This window comes from Protopterus annectens, chromosome 3.part1 (genome assembly GCF_019279795.1).
Source record: "Protopterus annectens isolate FY-2018-M chromosome 3.part1, PAN1.0, whole genome shotgun sequence".
Taxonomy (NCBI): Eukaryota; Metazoa; Chordata; order Ceratodontiformes; family Protopteridae; genus Protopterus; species Protopterus annectens.
The window spans coordinates 238,731,822-238,757,069 of record NC_056732.1 but is presented as its reverse complement, the minus strand read 5'-3'; the positions used below and the strand labels follow the sequence as shown (position 1 = coordinate 238,757,069).

The window sequence follows — 25,248 nt, the reverse complement described above, 5'->3', positions numbered from 1 at the left end:
TGTTATAGTGTAAAACCTGGACACAGTACAATTAAGAAAAAAATACTTGGTTTAATATCTCTACCATATACTGCTGTTACAGGTAAGGCTTTCCCCACTTCTCATTTAACATACCTCTGACTGCATACTTTACATGACATAGTTTATATAATTAATTGTTTGTGCAGATATTGATAAGAGCAAAACCATTATATTTGGTTACTTTTTCCGTCCCTTCCATGTCCTAAACGTCATTGGCATAAAGTGGAATTTATGCTTTACAGTTCTCCCACCAGTTTTTAATTATCATTCATCACATAGACACACTTGCATTAATAGAAAAGAAATCAAACAATATTAACATTTTTCATTTATGTATATTTATGTATTATATGTTTTCTTTCTTTATGAATACCATTCAGTCTAACATTACATAAATTGTTCAATTCCTGCCTTTCCTTAAACCTAAATCCTCCTGAACATTATTTTGGATGCATTGTTCCCACAAATTCATTTTTCTATGTAATTTGCTCCTTCCCATTTCTAAAGGTTCCAGTTCTTTTATTTTCTTTTGCAGTACTCAATACTTTGAATGCATTTGGCTTAGATTTTTATTTGTATTTTCTAGTAATTGTTTTTTTTTGGCAGCTAATGGAATTAAACTTAATAAGACTCTTCTATGTCTAGGCAATTCAGATCCCATGTCCCATCTCAAAAGAAAAGAATCATCATAGGTTCATAGGCAAAGTACTAGGTTAGCTGCACTTTTGGTCCTTTTTGAGCCGTGTCAATTTCTCTTTCAAAGTTGAGAATCAAACTGTGTACCTTGTGACTGCAAGCTAAACACTTATAACTGTTGTACCAACCCAAAACCCCCCATATTTGTACCCCCAGTATTTCTGACTATTCTGTGTAGGTGAATTTTTAAAATCTACCAACTCCTTTACACTCTGAAAAAGCATGTTCTCACTTACCTCTTTCTTTCCCATCACACCTCAAACATTTCCTGTCTTCCTGAGGAAACAATCTTTTAAGTTTGCTTAGGGTACAAAAATACTTGTGCAAACACTTCCAAACTAAAATCCTAAACCTTCTGGAGTTTGTTGCACACTTGGGGGGAAATACATACGCTGTCCCATTGTTCCCTTGTAAAATGCTTTTCAGTCTGTCTTGACAATCTTTTATAATAATTTCTGATTGATTCTTATAGTTGAGTAATATTTCATATGCCATATTACTTATCCCCTTTTTAATAGTAGCTTCTGTTCTACATTCAGCTAAAGCTCTACAACAGTAGCTTATTTTTTCACTTAGAACTCCCGTATGCATTTTGCCTATACTCTGATGAGCAATCCGTGATAGTGAGGGCAGTCTCTAACCTGCTGTTCCAAGCAACAACTTCTTGGTCTTATCCCATTCTGTTGCCTTTCCTTCTTCCCTGTTTAGTTTTGTTCACCATAACTTGCCTCCTTTGCCAGTTTTCTCCAGTAAATTCCAGCACCCTCTTGCATGTTCTCTGCATCCCTACTTGCGGTCATCCATATTGGCAAAATCTCCTTTCTCTATTACCATGTTGGCTTAGCCTTTGGAATACTTTCTGCAACTTCATGAATATAATATTCTGTGCCATTTTCGTTATTCTCCTTAAGGATCTGTATCCAAAATCCCTGTCTCTCCTTAATTCTTGAACTTTCTCCCCTCCCACTCCACTTCATCATCATTCCTTTCCATGTTGGATTATAGCCTTTTGCTTGTGTTATGCATATTAATCTTAACTGCATAGCTTTAACATATCCGTTCAAATCAGGTAATCCTAAACCACTTTCTTCTGTTGAGAGGATCAGTTTACTTTACTTAATTCTTGTCTTCCTTTTCCAGATAAATTCCTTCAACTCTTTATTATTGTCTCAACCCTCTCTTCTGTTTTATAAAAATATACCTGACCTATAAAATTACTGGGACTAAAATCATTTAATCCTTGCATCTTGCTAGCCATATCCATAAACAAGAGCTTCCAGTTTCTCAGTTTTTGTGTTCTCATTTGTTTAGTCTCTTCTGTAGGCAAGTAAGTACTAGGCCAGCTGCCCTTGCAGGCCATTCTAAGTCTAGGCAGTTTCCCTTTTAGTGCTCGAATTAACCCATCCCATTTAATTAGAGAGTGAGATTACCTACCCCATTGTCGATAGTTACATATTACTCCTGATGAAAATAACTGGGATCATGCCATAGATAATTTGTGGGGACCCATGCATGCAATAAAGCATTTAGGAGATGACATTGTCCACTAGTAGTACAGGGGAAAATACTGGGGTAAATTTTCTGTTTCCCATTCATTGATCCAAGTTGCACTTGAATATGGACAGAGAAGTGCTTTGCTTTACATGGATGGGGGATTGTGTTCCAGTGTAACACTCAGTGGCGTAACTACGTTAAATGCGCCCTGAGGCAAACTCTTCCTATGCGCCCCAACATCCCCCCCCCCCCCCGGGGAACACAAACCATCGAGATGACCGAAGCCAAAGAAATCACATATAGGCATGTAGTAAAGGACTCAGTTGTAGCACTTGTGCATCCATCAGCCAGCTAACTAAACCTGGATGTAAGTAACCTGGGTTAGTATTAGAAAGGCTGCTCCACCCAATATTTGTTTAGTCTCCCACATTTGGTCACTTCATCTGTGTATTTGCATGCTGTGTCCCTTGATGTTTTATATGATTTGGAAACACTGTAAATTAAACGGTTTGCAATCCAATAAAAATTCATCACCCCAAGCTTGTATGAAGTATTTCACCTGAATAGTTGCTGTTCTCAGTCTTAGTAATAGAGCTAAGTAAGCCGTCTCACACACACACACACACACACACACACACACACACACACACACACACACACACACACACACCCCTTCACTTAGCTGCTGTATGTCTCAACAGATGAACGAAGCAATCCAGCCAGCGACCACCTACCTCCTGAATGAAGCCAATCCAGCCAGCGACCACCTACCTCCTGAATGAAGCCAATCCAGCCAGCGACCAAACCAGCTCGCAAAACAGAGCACGGAGCAATCCAGCCAGCGAAAGCAGCAATCCAGCGACCACCTACCTCCTGAATGAAGCCAATCCAGCCAGCGACCAAACCCGCCCACAAAACAGAGCAAACCAGCCAGCCCAAGCAGCAATCCAGCGACCGTGAAACGGAGCAATCCAGCCCGCGCAATATGTCCCGCGAGAGCAGCTCACCTCTCTCAGTCCTCAATCTCTCATTGGGTCTGCCAGCTCACCTCTCTCCTCATTGGATCTGCCTGCAGCCGAAGCAGTCCGGACCTCCTCTTAACTAAGAAGACGATGTAAAGCAAGACATGTTATGTGATGAAGCAACATATTTGGTACATGAATAGTTTTAGTATGTGCTCGTGGAATGATGGACAAATGACCCAGTTGATTATATGGCTGTTTTTCCAACCAAGAATTACTAGTATAGCAGACGGTGTGTGTGTGTGTGTGTGTGTGTGTGTGTGTGTGTGTGTGTGTGTGTGTGTGTGTGTGTGTGAGAGAGAGAGAGAAATGCTCATCTTATACGTCTCCACACCAGTTACATTGGTTAGGCTGACTGGTTAAAACTGTCTGGCACCCGTCAAAACCGCTTATGCAAGTGATGTATCGCTTGTTTTGATATACTATAAAATTAGGCCTTAATACTTTTAGGCAGATTAGCATCCAAAGAAAGCTGTGCACACACATTTCACCTCCAGATATTTAGAAAAAGCCCTATGATGCCTTCTATCCAGATTTACAGTGGTGCTTCCTAACATCAAACCTACGAGTGCATGAAAAGATCTTGTTATAAATTATAGCCTGTATCAGGTGCTGTGTGGTCGCACATCGTCCACTGATATGTAATGCTAAATATTGGTCTATCTAGTCTGCTATACTTTGTGTTGTTGCCGCTGTTTAGTTAAACAAAATAATAACTTGACATCTTGATGCCAAGCCTGTTGCTTTACTGTTTGGCTGCTTGTTCGCTGGCGTTTTGTGATAAGTAAAATAAAGTGCATGAAAAAATGTGAGCCTTGGTTTCTGTAGTGTATAGCTCTTCTCACTTTGTTACTGTGTCAGACCTGTCTGATCTGATCAATGACACTAAACTCTTGAATTTTAGCCCCACCCCTTGAAGCAGATCCTGACTACTTCATTGGCAGTAGGGAACAGAGGCTGCCATGTACTGCGTGTATTGATTGGTTGGCATTAAGTGGGCTGATCACTTTCCCCCCAGTGTTCATTCATTAAAATGGATTTTGTTTCAAAGCAAAATTGTGAAAAAAACAACCGTGGACCGAAATTTTCAGAGCTTATTTTCTTGTGACAGGTACTGTAACAAAATCTGAAACTGTGTTTTACGTGCATATATATATCTTTGGCCCCTGCCCAAAGTGCCCCCTGCCGCTTGGTGCCCTGAGGCAATTGCCTCACTTCACCTCTCGTAGTTACTCCACTGGTAACACTATCCTCTTTGAGATGCACTTGTTCTTCCAAACCATTCTGTTGATGTTACAGAAGAAGTATAAATCCCTAATCTGAGAATTTATGATGCCATTTGACTTGCTGATGGTGCAGTAAATCCATCAGTATTGAGTCAGAGGATGTCTTGATTGCCAGATACAAGTTATCTCTCAGCAGTCTGTAGGATACTGAATATAGTTACGGGACTTTTGAGTCGGTTCATGTAGGACATATTGTTTAGGCCTTGTTTCCTTTTAGTAAGGTATCTGTGTGGCCATTCCAGTTACTCCATGTACCTGGACAGATGCATTCCAAAGGGGGTATTATACTCAGTGATTGGCCTAATGAGGACCAAGTTAAAGGGGACAGTTACATCCCTAGATCTAGACACAGTCCCTTTGCCTATAAGCTGTACAGCATCATAGGACTTTGACAATAGACATATGTTAATTGAAAGTTAGGTCACTGTCCACATAATAAGCTCACATAAGTGAACTGCCTTGGTCTGTACTTCAGTTGCGGTGCATCTTTCAGCCATTTCAGCCTGGCCTTCCCTTGAGTCCACCCTTGGCAAACCTGCTGTTAAACACTTTCTAAAAGGAGTTCTTTGTGAGACCACCACACCTAAAAAAGACATCTAACAGGTAATTACTATACATGGAATTCAAGTCTCTCATTCTCCCAGGGCTTCAGCTAAGTGACTAGCTTAGAGTAAAACAGCTGGCAAATGGAGGTTGAGGGGAAACGAAGCCTGAACTATATTAAGCAGATTGTTAAGAGCTGTTGGCCTTAATCCTGTTTGCTAACTGGCAGGCCTCCTCCATGCTTCTCTATGAAATTTGCAATGTGTACCAGAAAAACTGACCCAGTCATCCTTGAGTCTGTAGCCACATAAAATGGACTTGTTGGTAGCCGTCATCTCTGCAAGAAGTATCAGGGCTTTAAACCTTAATGTGTAAAGAACCATTGTTAATTTTCCACAAGGATAGAGTCAGCCTCAGAATGACCCCATTCTTTATTCCAAAAATTGTCACAGAACTTGCTCTTGACCAAGTCATTCAGCAACCTGTCTTCTTAAGCCTTAAAACTCGAGAAAAGCTTATTGTATTCTCTGGATGTGCACAGGCAAGTAATATATTAGCAAAGATACAGTGATACTGGAAGCTGCAGTCAGTTGTTCATGTCCTTTTCAGTAAGAAGGGGAGGTAGACACCAGTACAAACAGATAGTTTCCAAATAGCTGACCCATTGTATCATATTCTGTAATGCTTCCAAAAATTAGAACCTAGAGGGAACTGTATGAGCTCGCAGCAGTAGAAGCACAGCTATCAATGTGGCTTTCCTGAAAGGAATGATCACTTGGGCCATCTCACTAGCAGTACATTGTCATCTCTCCATACCTTTTACAATCACTGCAAACTGGACATCTGTTCCAGGCTTAGAGATGGGTGTGCTGTCAACAGTCTGCTGAGTATGGTGCAACCTAGTAATTTCTTTGACTATTTCCCTGTCATAATGAAGTATTGGAACCATTTCCAGTAGTCAGAGCTACTGCTTCATTAACCTAAAGGAAGGAATATATGTTAATTTCTTATATAATTGCAGTAGTAGATGCTTGAGTAGATTACTGTTACAGTACTGTTTTCCTTTCCACCATCTCTGCATTTTTAGTCTGTGTCTCTTGGGCTTTGGTGGGGTATCCTATCCTTATCCCTTCTCTTACAGGACTACAAGTCTGCTTAAGTCTGACTAGATTTGGGGATCCCATTTTCTCTTACTCCTCCCCGCAGCTTATATTTTAAGACCTTCTCTCACACACACTCTTGCTTTCTTTGTCTCCCTAATCATAAATCAGGGCATTGTACTTTAGCTTTCCTGAGTGAAAAATTCTAAAATGACTTTGGTGAATGTCTGTCTTATACTGAAAGTGTTCTGATATCCGTGATGGATAGATGTGTGCCACACGTGAAGGGAGAAGGGTACTGAGCTCTGAAAGTCAGGCAGGACGTCTGTCCTTTTGCTGCTTAAATCACAGTAGGCAGGACTGCTCCAACAGTGAAATACTTGTACATTTGTTTTTATGTCCAGGTTCTTGCATAGCTGTACTTTATGCTTTGATTCACTAAACTGCCTAAAGCCTAAGGAGCAGAGATAATTACCCTCCAGTAGTGTGGTAAATAAACAGCTGAGGTAACTGTTCTGCAAGGATCTAGTATGAGAACAAGAAAGGGAACTACTGAAAAGGCTTTTGACTGGATTAGCTGGGATTTATGTGAATGGTTTTAGAAATGTTAGGCATGCCAAGGGTACACATGATTAAAACAAATATCTATGTGGAAGCAAATGCACAGCTAAAGGTGGCATGTTGTCTGTCTGACAAGGTAATATTAACAAGGAGAACGGAACTAGGCTGTCCCCTTTCACCTTTATTGTTTGCAGTACATATGGAACTATTAGCCCAGGCAGTGAAAGACACTCCAGGACTGGGGTACAGGTGTCAAGATACAGTTCAGAAAATTGCCCTATTTTGCACATGGTTTAATATTACACATCACAGTCCCAGCCATGGAAATACTGAATCCATTCACTGTTCTAAATAAGTTTGGGGGACTAGCAAGATATAGAATAAATACTCAGAAAACTCCATCCATTCTATATAACATAAATCCCACATTTGAGATGGTACAGGAGTACCCATACCTTTGGGAGCATAGAGAGATGAAATATCTGGGAGTATGGTTAAGCCCAGATGTGATGGAAGCAGCAAATAAAAATGTGGGAAGAATATATTGCCAAAATGTTTAAAATAAGAAAGTGCAAGTTAATGTTTACAGACCTGGATGGGAAGATCTTGATACCAATGTATTTGGTCCCTTTGATATTATATGCTAGCCATTCGTGGACTCAGGCATGGTATTTTGTGGGAACAGAAGCCTTACTAATTCATATTCCTAAATACTTCATCTTATGGTGTCCCCATATATACGAGTACCCATCATCTTCTTTCAGCTGTTCCCGTTAGGGGTCACCACAGCAGATCACCTGTTTCCATTTCTTCCTGTCCTCTGCATCTTGCTCTGTCACACCAACCACCTGCATGTCCTCTCTTACCACATCCATAAACCTTATCTTAGGCCTTCCTCTTTTCCTGTTACTTGGTAGCTTCATCCTTAGCATCTTTTTCTCAATATACTCAGCATCCCTCCTCAGCACATGTCCAAACCAATGTAATTGTGCCTCTCTGGCTTTGTCTCCAAACCTTCCAACCTGGGCTGACCCTCTAATATACTTATTCCTAATCCTATCGACCCTCGTCACACCCAGTGCAAATCTTAACATCTTTAATTCTGCCACATCCAGCTCAAACTCCTGCCTTTTTGTCAATGCCACTGTCTCCAACCCATATAACATAGCTGGTCTCGCTACCCTCTTGTAGACCTTCCCTTTCACTCTTACAGGTACTGCCTGGCACAAATCACTCCTGACACTCTTCTCCACCCACTCCATCCTGCCTGTACTCTCTTCTTCACCTCTCTTCCACACTCACCGTTACTCTGAACTATTGACCCCAGGTATTTAAACTCATCCACCTTCACCACCTCTACTCCTTGCATCCTCACCATTCCTCTATCCTCCCTCTCATTCACACACATATATATTCTGTCTTAGTCCTGCTGACCTTCATTCCTCTTCTCTCTAGAGCATATCTCCATCTCTCCAGGGTCTCCTCCACCTGTTCCCTACTCTCACTACAGATCACAATGTCATCTGCAAACATCATAGTCCACGGGGACTCCTGTGTCAACCTGTCCATCACCATTGCAAATAAGAAAGGGCTCAGAGCTGATCCTTGATGTAACCCCACCTCCACCTTAAATGCATCCGTCACTCCCACCGCAGACCTCACCGCTGTCACACTACCCTCGTACATATCCTGTACCACTCTTACATACTTTTCTGACACTCCTGACTTCCTCATACAATACCACAACTTCTCTTTAGGCACTCTGTCATATGCTTTCTCTAAGTCTACAAAAACACAATGCAACTCCTTCTGACAGCCTCTGTACTTCTCCATCAACACTCTCAGAGCAAAGATCGCATCTGTAGTGCTCTTTCCTGGCATGAAACCATACTGCTGATCACTAATCATCACGTCCCTTCTTAACCTTGCTTCCACAACTCTTTCCGATAACTTCATGCTGTGACTGATCAATTTAATCCCTCTGTAGTTACTACAGCTCTGCACATCACCCTTATTCTTAAAAATCGGTACCAAAACACTTTTTCTCCATTCCTCAGGCATCCTCTCACTTTCCAAGATTTCATTAAACAATCTAGTTAAAAACTCCACTGCCATTTCACCTAAACACCTCCATGCTTCCACAGGTATGTCATCTGGGCCAACAGCCTTCCATTCTTCATTCTCTTCATAGCTATCCTTACTTCCTCCTTGCTAATCCATTGTACTTCATGATTCACTATCCCTACATCATCCAACCTTCTCTCCCTCTCATTCTCTTCATTCATCAACCCCTCAAAGTACTCTTTCCATCTCCTCAACACACTCTCCTCGCTTGTGAGTATGTTTCCCTCATTATCCTTTATCACCTTTACCTGCTGCACATCTTTCCTAGCTCGGTCCCTCTGTCTAGCTCTGTCAGGTCCTTTACTCCCTCCTTACTGTCCAACTTTTCATATAACTCTTCATATGCCTTATCCTTAGCCTTCGCCACCTCTTTCTTTGCCATGCACCTCATCTCCTTATACTCCTGTCTACTTTCTTCATCTCTCTGACAATCCCACTTCTTCTTTGCCAACCTCTTTCTCTGTATACTCTTGTGTACATCCTCATTCCACCACCATGTCTCCTTGTCGTCCTTCCTCTGTCCAGATGTGATACCAAGCACCTTTCTAGCCGTCTCCCTTACTAGCTCTGCTGTAGTTACCCAGCTATTTGGTAACTCTTCAATACCACCCAGTGCCTACCTTAACTCATCCCTGAACTCCACCTCACAATTACCTTTTTTCAGTTTCCACCACTTGATCCTTGGTGCTGCCCTCACACTCCTCCTTCACTTCTTGATAACCAACGTCATCTTACAAACCACTATCCTGTGCTGCCTAACTACACTTTCTCCGGTCACCACTTTACAGTCTCCAATCTCCTTCAAACTGGCCCTCCTACATAAGATATAATCCACCTGTGTGCATCTTCCTCCACTCTTGTATGTCACCCTATGCTCCTCCCTCTTGTTAAAATATGTATTCACCACAGCCATGTCCATCCTTTTCGCAAAATCCACTACCATCTGACCTTCTGCATTCCTTTGTTTAACACCATACCTACCCATCACTTCCTCATCCCTTCTGTTCCCTTCACCAACATGCCCATTGAAATCTGCTCCAATCACCACTCTCTCACCCTTGGGTACAGTCATCACCACTTCATCCAATTCACTCCAAAATTTTTCTTTCTCATCCATTGCACACCCAACTTGTGGAGCATACGCACTAACAACATTCATCATTACACCATCAATTTCCAGCTTCATAAACATCACTCTATCCGGCACTCTTTTCACCTCCAAAACACTCTCAGCATATTGTTTCTTCAGAATAACTCCTACGCCATTTCTCCTCCCATCCACACCATGATAAAACAATTTGAACCCACCTCCGATACACCTAGCCTTACTCCCCTTCCATCTGGTCTCTTGCACACACAATATACCAACCTTCCTTCTGTCCATCATATCAGCTAGCTCTCTCCCTATACCAGTCATACTGCCAACATTCAAAGTTCCAACCCTCACTACCACAGTCCTAGCCTTTCTCCTCTCTTCCTGCCTTCGGCCAAGTCTTCCGCCTCTTCTCCTTCTTCGGCCAACAGTAGCCCAATTTCTGCCAGCACCCTGTAGGATAACAGTACTGGTGGCGGTCGTTGTTAACCCTGGCCTCGACCGATCCGGTATAAAAATTTTTCTTGGTGACTGCATGAAATGTTTTGGCGAAGTTTTACGCCGGATGCCCTTCCTGACGCAACCCTCCCCATTTATCCGGGCTTGGGACCGGCACAAGAAATGCACTGGCTTACGAGTACTGCTGATCCAATTCATTGTGTTTGGGTGCATAACTTTTGGATGTGTCCTTTGTTTTATCTTCGTTAATTTTATATTCCAAAAAGACTTGAAATTGTCTCAAAATGTTCCACAACAGTGAAATGTAATTTTCTGGATTTATCAAGTACAAAATAATATCATCTTAAAATAAAGCCAACTTTTCTTGAACACTGTACCAGTTATATCCTTTAATTTGAGTACCTTGTTTTCTTTACCAGTGGCTCTAAATAAAATAACAGAGGAAAGAGGACACTCTTGGCTGGTTCCTCTGTTGAAACACAACTAATCGGAGAGGAACTCTCCTACTTTAATTCCTACCTCGATCTACACAGTGAATGTTCTTTTCTTTCTGGATGGCTGTCTTATTCATTTTATGGGTGCCTCTTTGATGGCACATTTCACCCTTTATGTGAATGGTTCGTCATACTTTGCTTTTATTTTACTTAATTAACTATCACTGTTGTATTGGCTTTCTTACTCTTAATGTTGTACAGTTATGTTCATCAGGTGGATTTACTGCTGCCTGCTCTGTATGTAGCACTGCGTTAGCATATTTTTTCAGTTTTAACATTGTCTCAGCATATTTCTTTTTCATACTGGCCAATGACCTGCCTCTGTCAGTTTAACCATGTTTGTGTTCTTTTTGGCTTCTGTATGTTTGTTCTATCCTTACTATATAGATTTTGGTGTTGTCTTTGATTGTATGTATGCTTACAGGAGATGGACAGCTCTGCAGTGCGATAATGCACTTCTGGATAAATTCTTAATTCCTCAAACAAGGCTGTATCAGTAAGGACTATGTCCTTGTCCAAGATGCAGTGACTTTGACTTATTTGTGAACTGAAGAGTACAGGGGGCATGGCAAACTTGTTCCTCAACCCAACAAAAAGTGCCTTTGTGTATTAAAGTTGTCATTAACATGCTGGTTCATTCAAGATAACGTCATTTTTCTCTTTTTACTGAATTATTCAGAATTCTTTACTTAGCATGCAACTTTCTGGATGGTATTCATAGTTATGTTTGTATCAGCACAACTCCTGCTCAAATAGGTAAGTGCCATAGAAACTGTGGGGTGGAGAGGATGGCTGCATGAGCCATAAACTTGTAGGAGGATCCAGTTAGCATATGTAACTTAAAACAAAAAGAACCAATCTACAATTCACAATCGCTCATTCTCAGTTAAAGGCAGTTTGCAAAGTATCAGATGCTTTTTTCTTTCAAAGGTAACATGTTATGTAGATACATAATGTAGGACCCTAATGATTTATTTCTGCCTTTAAAAAGTAAAAGTATAACAGCTTAGAAAAACAGGATGAGGTTGAGGTGCTCAGTTGGGGGTTGGGTTTTGTTGCAACTTCTGTTCTTGATAGCTGCTATAATGTTCATGGTGCTATTTACAGACCTTATGAGGCAGGTGTTGCATGAAGTGTGAGGTACTGTTGGTTATAGAGACACTGCATGCTTACCTGGTGACTTTTCATTGCTGACCTGTCTCTGTGAAGCCCCTTCCAAATTCCCAGTCCTTGGGTGACAGTTAACACAGACACTTCATCTCTAGGGTTGGGGGTTGATAAGAAAGGATTGTCCAAGATGCATGGTTACATAATGAGACCAGCCTGGACTTTAATTTCTTGGAAATGAGAACAGTTCTTGCCATGCAGGCCTTTCCAGATTCCATCCTTCAAGGAATGATTGCTACACACTCTACAACATGGCAGTAGTGTAACAAATAAGCAAGATGGGGGAATCATTGCTGTCGTCTGTAACAAGTGGCAGTGAGATTGCTTGGTATGAGCTAGTCCTCATGTTGAGTTCTTGTCATTGCTTGCATCCCTGGCCTGTACAAGTTTGGTTCCTGTTGCTCTGGCATCATTATCTAAAGGAGCCTTTCAGGTTGGAGGCCCTTCAGAATGGCATCTCTCCTGTTTGGCAAGTCTCACCTGGACTTTTGTGCCCTAAATTTAAATACTTAGTTTTTTCAATTCCAGTGATGGTCGGTGACATTGTTTGCCCTCATAGTCATCTGGGTCCTATTTTTCCAGAGGCTCTCTGCTAGGAAAACGTATAGAAATAAATGGCTTCTGTATAGGTCATTGTATTTCTTTCCCTCGATCATTAGGTACCCAAGTCATAAAATGCTGAAGAACAGAATGCCAGTTAGCTTTGTGTAGGAAGTCATTGCCCATGTGGTTTGTAAGTACGTGCTTAAAGGAATTCCTTCATTTTGGGTGCATGGGGGCATGTCCACTTGCCAAAAAAAAAAAGAACGTGCAGTTTGAGTTCTTGCCCTTTTGTGTTTCAGGCATTTGTTTTTGGCATTTAATACCCTCTGGTTTTAGTTGCTCAAGGTTTAGTAGTGGAGCTGTTAGCAAATTGACACATTTTTGTTGTTTGCCTTAGAGTAGGGGTTGGATCCCCTTTTCACCTCCATTTCCTGCAAAACTTGATTTGACACAAGTCTTTGGCCTGAGCTATTCTTCAGAAAAGGTCCACCTGTTGGCTGTTTTGAATTTCATTGGGTTTCAATATTTTTTGCTAGTATCACTTAAGATTTGTAAGGCCCTTCTGAGGGGCACCGTTTTTATCTGACCCCCTTAAGAGAAAGTTTTCCCTCAGGGTCTTATATCTTGTACTGGCAAAGCTAACACTTCCATCCTTAAAACCATTTTTAAACCACTCTTTATGGTAAAGGGAAAATTCTGTCATAGAAAACTCTCTTAGATAGCAGTTACCTCAGCTAGAAGAATTTCCAACCTACAGGCTTTGTGTAAGCTGTCTTATCTAGTCGTCCAGAAAGATACAGTGTTCCTGCAAACAAACCCTACTTCTGTTGCCAAAGTGGCTACAAAAGTTAATTCAGCAGGTCTGTAAGTCTTTCATTTGTTTTTCCTGTTTATTCCAAATTAAGGAGAATACTATTGCACTGCATAGATATGCATAGGCAGCTTTGTTTTTATCTGGACAAGACAAACAATCTCAGAAAGGAATTAGAATTAATTTTATCGTATTCTTCTAATAAAATGGGCAAAAGGATACCCAAATCCACTTTATCTTGGTGGTTATCAGGGTCTGTCAGATAGGTATGAAAACATGGCAAGGCTGTGCTCATTCTAAAAAGGCCATGGCTATGTCTCAAGGCTTTTTAAAGAATCATGTGAGAGTGTTCAATCTCGTCGTTTGTTTTTACACACGGGTTCGGAGCCGATCACATAGCAAAGCTGTGCATCTAAGAGAAGCTCGAGACCAGGCTATATCCTACAATCCTCCCTGCCATTACTCAGATCTAGTTTGCCGCTGCAACAGGTCACATCGCTTCAGAGAGCTCGGACCAGAGATTAGGAGTATAGCAGATAAGATAGTCTTTTTGTTCTTATTTTTAGTCATAAAAGTTATTATTCTCTTATAGTTTATTTCTAGATACTATATTTTAATTACTGTAGTGTGTTGTGTGTAGTTTATAGTTAGTTTTTTTCTTTAGGTTTCCCTTTGGGGCCTACCCCTTTCTAACTATAAATCCCCTTTTAATTTTAAACCTTACCTTTTTAAGTATGTCTGAAAAAGTTAAGAGTGGGTTCAAAAGGTGTCAGTGTGGACAGAAAATGTCCATCACTGACAACCACACTTCCTGCGTCTACTGTCTTGGCCCTCTCCACTTGCAAGAGGATTGCTCCATTTGCCATTCCTTCAGTGGGAGGGTCATGACAGATAGACGCAGGAAACTTATTGATAGGGGGCTTCTTAAGCCTGCTTTCCAAGAAGCCTTGGACAAGTCGGACCAGGCTTCTAAGTCTTCGAAGGGGTCGAAGATGTCGGAGCCCATGTCATCGGCTCCGAGTACATCTTCCAGAGTTCGTTTGCCGGTTCCACAGACTTCGGGGCCAAGCGTCGAACGTTTGTCTCTCACTGAGCCCCAGGTCTTGGAACCGGTGTCGGAACTGCCGCCACCTTCGATTCTTCGGTCGGTGCCATCTTCGGCTCCTTCGACCCGTTCTTCCAGACCTTTATCTGACACTGATGTGGATCGTGTCGTGCAGAAACTGATGGAGAACACGGCTCTTTCCAAATTGATTGCAGTTTCCTCCCAGTTGGTGTCGAAACTAGAAGGCCTCCCTTTATCTCCAACAGGTCCTCCTTCGAGACCCATCCAGTCTTCGGAGCCGGAAGAGGATGAGCCGATGATAGTGGAGCCATCGGTGCCGAAACCGTCCATAGCACGATCGACACCACTTACCTCGACTCCATCGGAACCAATAGGTGAGTCTCGGAGTCGACGATCTCTCCTTGGTTCCGTGACCGAGAGTCGTACCGACCTTTCGGTGCCGACTCTCCCTCTCGGGGCCTCGGCGCCAGATCGGTTCGGCTCCGTCCTTGGGACCCATGGGCCCCGTGTCTCGGATTCTTCCATGTTCTTCGGAACCGGGAGAGTCCTCGGCCCGAGGTTCAGGGGTTTTTGACCTCATGAGGAAGGTTTTGTCTACACAGACAACCACTACATCGGACGCGTCTTCTCCCTCCCCTAAGGAGCCGCTCTCTGTTTCTGTTCCCATGACACATCCAAAGCGTGGAGCACCATTGCCTCAGCCATCCCTAGAGGATGCCCCCTGTTCCTCTGAGGCCTCACCGGAATCCCCCTCCGATGAGGTCCCGAGGAAAAGATTGTGCAAGAGGAGGCACTTAGACTCCCCACAGGAATCTTTAACTTCTGACACTGACTTGGATGAGTCAGAGGGGTCCCTAAAATCACCCTCCGAAGATGTCTCATTTGCGGACATATTGGAGATATTAAAACAGAGGGGTGATTGGCAGTCCCTACCCCCCACTGAGGACGAGTCAGTGTTGCTGAAGGCATTTGGTGCTCAACCTTCTACCTCCTGGGTTACTCCGCCCTTCGATGAGTTAATGGAATTAATTGCTCGAAGGGCATGGGAGACTCCGGACACAGTGGAACCGGTCCCTAGAAAGCCAAGTAAGTTTATTACTGCCCCCCAGGACAAGACGTATCTAACAAAAGGAGTCCCCGTTGATGCTTTGGGTGGTGGCAGCAGCCACTAAAAAGGAGATGTCTGAGTCTTCCTCTTCTGTTCATCCTCCTAACAAGGATTCTAGGACTATGGACAGATATGGGAAGCGCGTTTTTAGTTCAGCGACTTTTTCCATGCGTTCGCTAAACTATTTGACACATTTTACACGACTACAGACTCATCAAGGAGCTGAGAGATACCCTCCAGGGTAACACAGATGCTGCTGTTTCAGATAAGGTGACAGCACAACTTAACACCATTACCTCCGTAGTGAACTTGTCCATGAGGCTCATCTCGTATGCGGCTGAAGGGTCGAGTAGGGCCGCAGCTTCAGCGATTGCTCTACGAAGACAATCCTGGATGCGGCTGTGCTCTTTTGCGGAAGCCTTCAAGTCTTCTTTCGCCAACGCCCCCTTTGATGGTGCCACTCTTTTTGGGCCCAAAGTGAAAGAGACATTAACTCGGTGTGAGCAAGAAGGAAAGACTCTGCTGTCGGAGTCCGTTTTTCCATTCCATCCAGACCGTACCCCAAAGGGCAACGAGGCGGAAAAATGTGGTTCCGTAGAACTCAGGGATCTTTCCAGGCCACACAGAGTGAACCCCCCCCCAGAGGCAGGGGGGGGGCAGACATGGAAGACGCCGCCCCAGCGGCAGAGGGGGTCCGCAGAACCAAGGCGACAGGGATACTATCCCTGGTAAGCCTTTCCAGCACTCCTGAATGGAGGCCCGACTGTCCTGCTCTGGAGGTAGTCGGGGGTCGCTTGGCTTTATACCCACAGGCCTGGCAAACTCTCACCTCAGACTCCTGGGTAAAAAGCATTGTAACCAGAGGATACAAAATACCCTTTATATCAACTCCACCCCAACAAAAAGGTCTCCAGATGTGCCACCCCGTCTGCAAGGCCAAGCAGCAATAGAAATTTCAAAGCTGCTCGAAAAAAGAGTCATTCAGCCAGTCCCGTGGACCAAAAAGGATCCGGAACTTACTCAAGGTTCTTTTTAGTTCCGAAAAAGACAGGGGACTGGAGACCCATTTTGGATCTCAGCAATCTCAATACCTTTGTGAAGAAGGAAAAGTTCCGGATGGTCACGCTTCAATCGATCCTTCCATTTTTACAGAAGGATGACTGGATGTGCTCAATAGATCTCAAGGACACGTACTATCACATCAAAATGGCCAGACCATCCAGAGATCACCTGCGCTTCCGACTAGGAGTCAGTCATTTTCAGTTTCGAGCCCTGCCCTTTGGGCTCACCTCAGCCCCCAGGGTATTCACCAAATGCATGGCAGTGGTAGCATCTCACTTGAGATGTCTAGGATTCCGGGTGTTTCCCTATCTGGACGACTGGCTCCTCACCGCCACCACCGAGCGTCTCCTCATACAAGCAAGAAACTATACAGTCAACCTGTGTTCCCACCTAGGGATTTCCATAAACTTAAAAAAATCTGTCTTATCGCCCTCACAGCATATTTCATTTATCGGAGCGGACCTAGACACCCGTTTAACATTAGTAAAACTCCCTCAAGTAAGAGCTTCATCCCTCAAGGAACAGGTTCTTCTTCTGCTGCAATGCAGGAAAGCCCCCGGCCAAATGGGTATTGAAAGTTTTGGGCCTCATGGCAGCGTCCCTGATTGCGATTCCCATGGGAAGGCTGCACATGAGGCTCCTCCAATGGCTACTGTTCACACAGTGGTCGTTCCAACAGTTACCTCTAAAGTACGAGATACTGATAACAGATTCCTGCAAACGAGACCTCTCATGGTGGGTGTCCAGCCAGGACCTCACTATGGGGTCGTCCATTTGTTCTACCAAATCCGACAGCCACTATAACCACGGACGCTTCCCTGATAGGGTGGGGGGGGACTTTTACAGGGAAGAACAGTCCAAGCGGAATGGTCCAACATCGAGTACAACCTGCACATAAATGTTCTAGAAATGAGGGCGGTGTTCCTGGCGTTGCAACACTTTCAAACCCTTCTACCTCTAGGGACAGTAGCAGTTCAGACAGACAACATGTCTGTAGTCTGGTACATAAACAAACAAGGGGGAACCAAATCTTACCCATTATGCAGAGAGGCCATGAGAATTTGGCAATGGGCAGAGTCCACGGGTCGCTTTCTGATAGCAACGCACATCCCGGGGTCATCCAACGTCATTGCGGACAGGTTGAGCAGAGCCATCCTGTTACCTCACGAGTGGTCCCTCAAATTACAAGTGGCGGAGAGAATTTTCCGCAAATGGGGCCAGCCTTGCTGCGATCTATTCGCCTCCCCGATGAATGCCAAATGCAGAAGCTATTTTGCCCTTCTACCCCCTCCAGGGGATGTCCCCAGGGACGCACTGATACACGATTGGCCCCCGGGTCTCCTATATGCATTCCCACCTATCCCCTTGATCCCCAGATTTCTCCAGAAAGCCATGAACCTGGAAAGGACAATTATACTCATAGCCCCATTCTGGCCTCGACAGATATGGTTCCCCTTTTTTCAAGCCCATCAAACGGAGGAACCTTGGATCCTGGACCCAGTACCAGATCTACTGACACATTCATCGGGAGTTCTTCACCCGTCTCTTCTATCCCTCAAACTAGCAGCTTGGCTGCTCCACTTCCCCGCCTAGCCAGGTCTGATCTTCTCTCCCCGGCAGTGCAGCGAATTTTGGTCGCCTCTCATAAGGCTTCCACCACAAAACTTTACAACAGTAAATGGAAACGCTTTGTGTACTGGGCATCTAATCGACACTTGGACCCCTTGGTTGCTCCTTTACATAAAATCCTAGAATTCTTTTCCATCCTTTTCCATGAAGGGGCCTCTACTTCCACATTAAGAGTGCAGTTGGCTGCCATATCCAACTTCCATGTTGGTGAGAATGGTTCTTCTATCATGTCCCACAGGCTTTGTAAAGCTTTTATGAAAGGTTCTTTCCATCTTCGACCTCCTGTCAGAGATCCTTTATTCCCATGGAATTTAAATTTGTTGTTGTCACAACTAATGTTACCACCTTTCGAACCAGCCTCTTCTTGCCCCCTGAAATTTCTGTCTTGGAAGACTCTTTTTCTTGTAGCGGTTACTTCAGCTCGGAGAGTTTCAGAGCTGCAAGCACTGTCTATTAAACCTCCTTACTTAAATTTTCACCCAGATAGAGTTTCTTTACGAACAAATCCATCCTTCCTTCCTAAGGTATGCTCTGTCATAAATATTAATCAATCCATTGAACTTCCTACTTTCTTCAAATACCATACCAGCAAGTTGGAATATATGTTGCACAAGTTAGATGTCCACAGGCAACTCAGATTTTATTTAGACAGGACTAAAGACTACAGAAAAACAGATCAACTTTTTGTTGCATTTGCAGATAATGTAAAGGGCATGGCAGTCACAAAACGCACTCTTTCTAAATGGCTTACGGATTGTATAGCCTTTGTATATTCTAAATCAAATCAGGCCTTACCCACTAAACCAAAAGGCCATTCTACTAGGTCCGTCTCCACTTCCTTGGCTCATGCAGCTTGCCTGCCTTTGGACACGATTTGCGCAGCAGCCACGTGGTCTAAACCACATACTTTCATCACTCATTATAGGGTTGACAAAGCCTCCAAAGACAGAACATCCTTTGGTTCCACTGTGCTCAGGAACGTTCTTCCATGAGTCACTCAGGGTGACGGAGCTAGGGACGCTACCCGTGTGTAAAAACAAATGGCGAGATTGAACACTCTCACATAAAGAAGTTATGTTCTTACCATAACGTTCCATGTGGAGTGTTCATCTCGCCTTTGTTTTTACATTCCCCCCCTTTTTTTCCCTCCCTCACGGTTTGGAAGAACGAGTAGGACTAGAGTCTGGTCCACTTGTCTTACCTCTTCCGGGTATCTTTCTTACCCCTATTTGGTTGTCAGTGAGATGGTGTCTCTAACTTTTTTCCTTTGTATCAGTATGTTGCCTTAATACCTCAGGGTTATGTTTTTTTTCTGGTTTGCTTGCAAACTAGATCTGAGTAATGGCAGGGAGGATTGTGGGATATAGCCTGGTCTCGAGCTTCTCTTAGATGCAGAGCTTTGCTATGCGGCCGACTCGGAGCCGAGGATCGGCTCCGAACCCGTGTGTAAAAACAAAGGCGAGATGAACACTCCACATGGAACGTTATGGTAAGAACAGAACTTCTTTTTTCCGTAGATGACATGTTCAGCTGCAACTTAGGCCTCTCGGAATAGTTTGGAATAGTCTAAGAAGCTGGATGTGGTTTCTTATTACAGGTCTTCCTTTGGAGCCTCAGTTGTTTGGGGGAATCCTTTCATGATGCCAACGAGGAAGCTCTGCTGCAAACTTTGTCCTAATGAAAAGTTTGAGAGAGACTGTGACAAATCTCAAAATGATGTACTTAACATAACGATCGAGCTGCATGGTTACCTCTCACAAAACTGCACAGTATCCTCCAGCCTGGCAGAAGGAAGTTTTGGATATGGGTTGTATATGCATCTGTAGATTTCTAATTATGTTGCACATACAAATGACATACTGCAGATCTGGAGAGTGAAGGTAGAGCACAGGACATTGAGTAAGGAGGAAGAGTTATACTGATACTTAAGTCACTGAGGTAAGGAAGATGAGACATGACCAAATCAGATCTGTCCTCAATGTAGGTACATAACATTTGATTATTGTGTAGCCAGGATGCATGTGCCTGCTCTTTTTGCCCATCATGACTGACTGGCTTACAAGACTGTGACCCAGCAGTGGCTGACCTAGCAGCTCTTTTAAAGGAGTGTTGCATCTCCATTGTGCTTTGAAGAGCACTTTCCCTTCATATGACATTGACTTCGTGATGGACAGATTTGCTGGTTAAGTGATACTGAAATTGTGCTGTTGGAAAATGCCTTTACTGATGACTATTACCTTTTTCCCTGCAAGATTTTCGAGCAACAGGCCCGTATGGTAGAGAACCATATCTAGTGTTTTACAGGGATTGGTTGTCCTTTAGGGACTAACCTGTGCTTCTGTAGAAGTGGTTTCTTAATTTTCCCTGAAGCCATCCATTCATCCATCTGTTTTCCTTGTTGGGGAGAAACCAGAGGAAAAATATCACACTGGATGCTTACTGTTTCTTGCAAGTTTTATGTTACACAGGTTCGTAAGTGCATATAGATTGAGCAGCTTTTCCCCTTTCACTCCAAGGAGGGGGGGGGGTCACATTTGCTAAATATTCTGTCCAAGTATACTAACCACCTGATAAAGGTAATTCAGTTGGCAATCATCTACTGTAAAGTACTGTAGTGAAAGCCCACCCCATTGGGGGAAGTAGTTGCCTGTGGTGCTTGGTTAAATAAAGTCTCTGTTGCAGATTCCACACCATGGCTACTTTGTATTTGCTGCACACCTTCACTAGACATTGCCATCTTTTCTATGACTGAAGGAGTTGGGCTTCATTTGGTATTACAGTACTTCATGATGTGCCTTCTGATATTCGTCCTTGGGCTAGCCTTTGGGCCCTTTTACCCTTTGTGAATACTGCTGGGGAGTTGACCCAACTTTCCACCTTTTTTAGATACAGTGTGGAGGTTGACCCAACTTTAAGGCACTTGATTGTTGGTCCTTTATCTTAGATGCAGCAGTTACATTTTCATTTGTATGAGAATAACCCTCTTTGATGGATTGCAGATACCATTCCTCATTCCCCTTCCAGAAGGTTACCACCTCCATCCAGCCACAGATGTTGGATTTGTTTTTACGCTGTGCAAACATATACTTGCATATGTTACTGTTTAGTGGGTTCCTATCACGTAGTCGAACATTTACAATTTCAAACGACTTATGGCCGAACCCATATGTTCGAATTTGTAAATGTTTGAGTGTGTGAAAGGAAATCTCCATAAGCGGAGGTTTCCATTCACTTCAATGTGGTGCTATCTCGGAGTTGGTATATTTAAGTAGCTGGGGGTGTGGGGGGCACAGCCCCCCTGCATAAAACATTTTTTTTATTTGTCCATTGTGTTTTAATTTTTTTATAGGTAGCCGAAGTTCTGTAACTTCGGACATATATGTTGGAACATATGTCAGTCGAAGTTACGGCACTTCGACTGCATGATATAAGACCCCCTTTTTAGTCGTGTAGGTGTCACATTAGGGTTTATTTCTTAATTTGCAGGCAGGCGCTTTGTAGTAGATGTGATGTTAGGATTGTGTATGTGTTCATTGATTGACATCACTGGCACCAAAAGTCTGTGTCATGAGTAGGATTTTCCATCAGAATTGCTCAACAGTGATTGGTGAAAAGGATGAACCCAGCTATAGGGACCTCTCAGGGTAGGTCTTCTCATAAATCAATGGACAATGAGATCATATCTGTACTTGTATGTGTATTACCTATATTCATCTGGTTATGTAACTCTGTTTCATCTGTTTTGTGTTTGATATTTCCAGGCTGGCTGTGTGTGCAATGATGCAATTATCAGGAATGATACTTTGATGGGGCAGCCTACAGAGGGAGCCTTGGTTGCTCTTGCAATGAAGGTATGTAGATTGTTACGTTGGTAAGTAAGTAAAACCAAATATCAATTTTTAAGTTTGTGTTCCATATGTGCATTATTGATGTAGATGAAGCTACAGACTGTTGTTTTAAAAGGCTTGATTGAGTCTGACTCCCTTTTTGGTTGTTTGCAAGTGATGGTGATTACATAATTGAGGGATAACTTAATTTGAAAGATAGTTGAAAATTTTGATTTAACTACACAACCCTGTATTTGGCCAATGTGTACTGTATGAGGTCAGTAATTCAGGTTCAATGAAATGTGCCTTCTGTATTGCTAAAAGTACAGTAAAAAAGTAAATATTCTGTACATAACTACTAAAGTTATACTTCTCTTAAAAACTAAAATGTTGTCTGAAGACTGGGAAAATGGTAGTTCTTTGCTTAGGAGTGAGTCCTGGAATGAATTGGCCACCTGCATATCTATCTGTTCAACTTTCTATCTCAGGAAAAAAATCAAAACATTGTTGCCGAGGTGGAATGAATTACTGAAAGCTGTCTACTTGATGTGCTGAAGCATAGTTTCATGTGTTGTAGTCTTTGCTTGTCCGTCTTCATCCATTTTATAACTGAATAACAATCATGATCAATAAAAGTGTGGAAGAAGGTCTTCAAGGAATAGTCAAGTAAAAGACCTTCATTGTCATAATATCTCCATCTTTTGCTGGATTCAATCCTTGCAGCTATTTTTTAAAGGGTATACTTATTCCCATAGCTGTCAGTCATCATTTGTGAAGGATGTCCATATATGGAGCATGAATATACATTTTTCTTCATGTCTCTCTCATTGTTTTGCATCAGGGATTTAGCTTACTTAGATGGTGTATCATCTTCACACAACTCCCTCATTCATTCTTGACTTTACCACCTTCCACTCTGTCAGAAACATTCCCTACAAACACAAAACATAGCACATTAAAGCCAAACCTCCCCAAAGGAAAACCTAAATACTGTCTACTTTATATCCCCAAGTCTCATCCAATTCCTGTTCTCCTCTCCCTTCTACTCGCAGGTGACATACATCCCAACCCCGGCCCAGGTCTCTCCTCCCCTTATGATGATACCTCCATACAATCCACTGTTCCCCACTCTTATATCCCACTAAAACACATCTCTCTATACTCCATTAACTTGAGAAGCTTAATGAACAAAACTACTGAATTCCATTATTGGATATCTCTACACTCCCCAGATATCATAGCCCTTTGTGAAACTTGGCTAAAACCCCACATTCCAGATAAAGACGTCCTTCCCTCTGGCTACAACCTTTTAAGACTTGATCGAACCAACAAAAAAGGGGAGGTGTTGCTATCGTGTACACTGATCACCTCACTCTAACACCTCTAGGTTTCTCCTCTCCTCTAAACTCACCTGCAGAACTTCTTGTGGCGAACTAAAATTAATACCCACACCTCATTTAACATAGCTGTAATGTGCATTCCACCTGGCAACAACATGACAGTACTGGTAAAGTATCCTTTCCTCTCTCTGCTCTGACCTCCCAATGAAACTCTACTCATGGGAGATGTCAACATTAACTGGTAACTCTCTCCACTGAATACCTCTCCACCTCCATTAATCTACATGGTTTCACCCAACTGATAAGTACACCTACTTGTACCACTAAGTCTACTATTCATTCAGCTCTACTTGACTGGATTCTAATATCATCCCCAGAAATATTACTTCCCCAAAATCCTTAGTGACCACTGCCCAATCAAAGTCCATTTTACCCCACACATATTTATACCTCATAGGATCAAAGCATGTCATAAATGAAAAAACTTTGACCCTAATGAACTAAACAGTCAACTCTCATTTATCAACTGATCCTTCCTCAGCTATTTACCCCTCGATTAAGCTGTTATGGAATTTAATAACATATTCCTTAACCTACTTAACTCCCTGGCCCCCATATGCAATGTCTGAATAAAGTCAGCTGTATCCCTTTGGCTAACTCTCTCCACCTCCTCTCTAATAGCTCAGAGGGACAAAACCTTGAAGCTCTGGACCAAAATCAAACTCTCCCTCCGCCTACCACAGTATAGACATCTTTGCAACCTTACTAAGAAAGCCATTACCAATGATAAGAGAAATTATTACTCAGATTCTCCCCAAAACACACCTACATAACCCTAAGAAATTTGGCGTACTATTAACCAAATCCTTCATCCAGGCAACCCTTCCACTCCCCAACCTAGCCCCATAAATACTCCCCTCCAAACTGCTACAAACTTTAACTCCTATTTTGTAGACTCCATTAGCAAACTAACCAACCATCCTAACTCCAATACTACCTCACCCACCAACCCTCCTGTACCCTCTAACACCTCCTCAGCTTTCTGCCTAAAAACTGTGTCCACCAGATACATAAAATCCCTGCTTCTTAAACTAAAATGTTGCTTTCCCTCAACAGGTGGTCTCCCTCCACTCTTTCTCCAGATAGCTGCCAACTTCTTAGCCCTACCCATCTCTATTCTTATCAACCGATCCATTACTGAAGCCAAAGTCCCAGCGATATGGAAAAAGTTCTACACCCTACCCATCCATAAAGGAGGCAGCTCTACCAAACTATCCAACTTTAGACCCATTGCATTTCTATCACCCCTCTCTAAGATCTTGGAAAAATGTGTACAGAAACAAATCCTACAATACCTCTTACAAGAGTACCTAATCACCCTCACCCAAAATGGCTTTCGCCTCGGTACCTGCACTGCTCTCATCTCCTTCACAAACACCATCTCACAAGCCAGAGATCAGAATTAATTAGTCTCTTGCCTCTCTATAACTCTCAAAAGCATTCAACACAGTCTCTCACCCCCTTCTCTTAATGGCTCTCTGCTATATCCCCAGAACTCCCTATTAAAATGGGAGTACCCCAAGGTTCATTTCTAGGACCACTGCTATTTAATATTTTTACCAATCGACCATCTACCTCTATTCCACAGTCATCACTGCTACAATATGCTGATGACTCCACAGTCGTCACCATAGCTGATACCCACCCCAAGCTCCATTCTAAAACACAGAACTCCTCGTCTGTTGAACTGGCTCAACCAAAAAACATCTAATCTTAAACCCAAAGAAAACCAAACTCCTACT

The 25,248-nt window shown here is 42.9% G+C and overlaps 1 protein-coding gene across 1 annotated transcript in view; it reads left to right on the top strand.

Moving 5' to 3' along the window:
* ATP2C1 (ATPase secretory pathway Ca2+ transporting 1) overlaps positions 1-25,248 on the top strand; it is a gene marked incomplete in the record, with an annotated part of 2,099,819 nt that overhangs the window by 1,162,821 nt on the left and 911,750 nt on the right. The window contains 1 exon segment of the mRNA XM_044066734.1: positions 22,041-22,130. Coding sequence (XP_043922669.1) covers positions 22,041-22,130 — 90 coding nt within the window.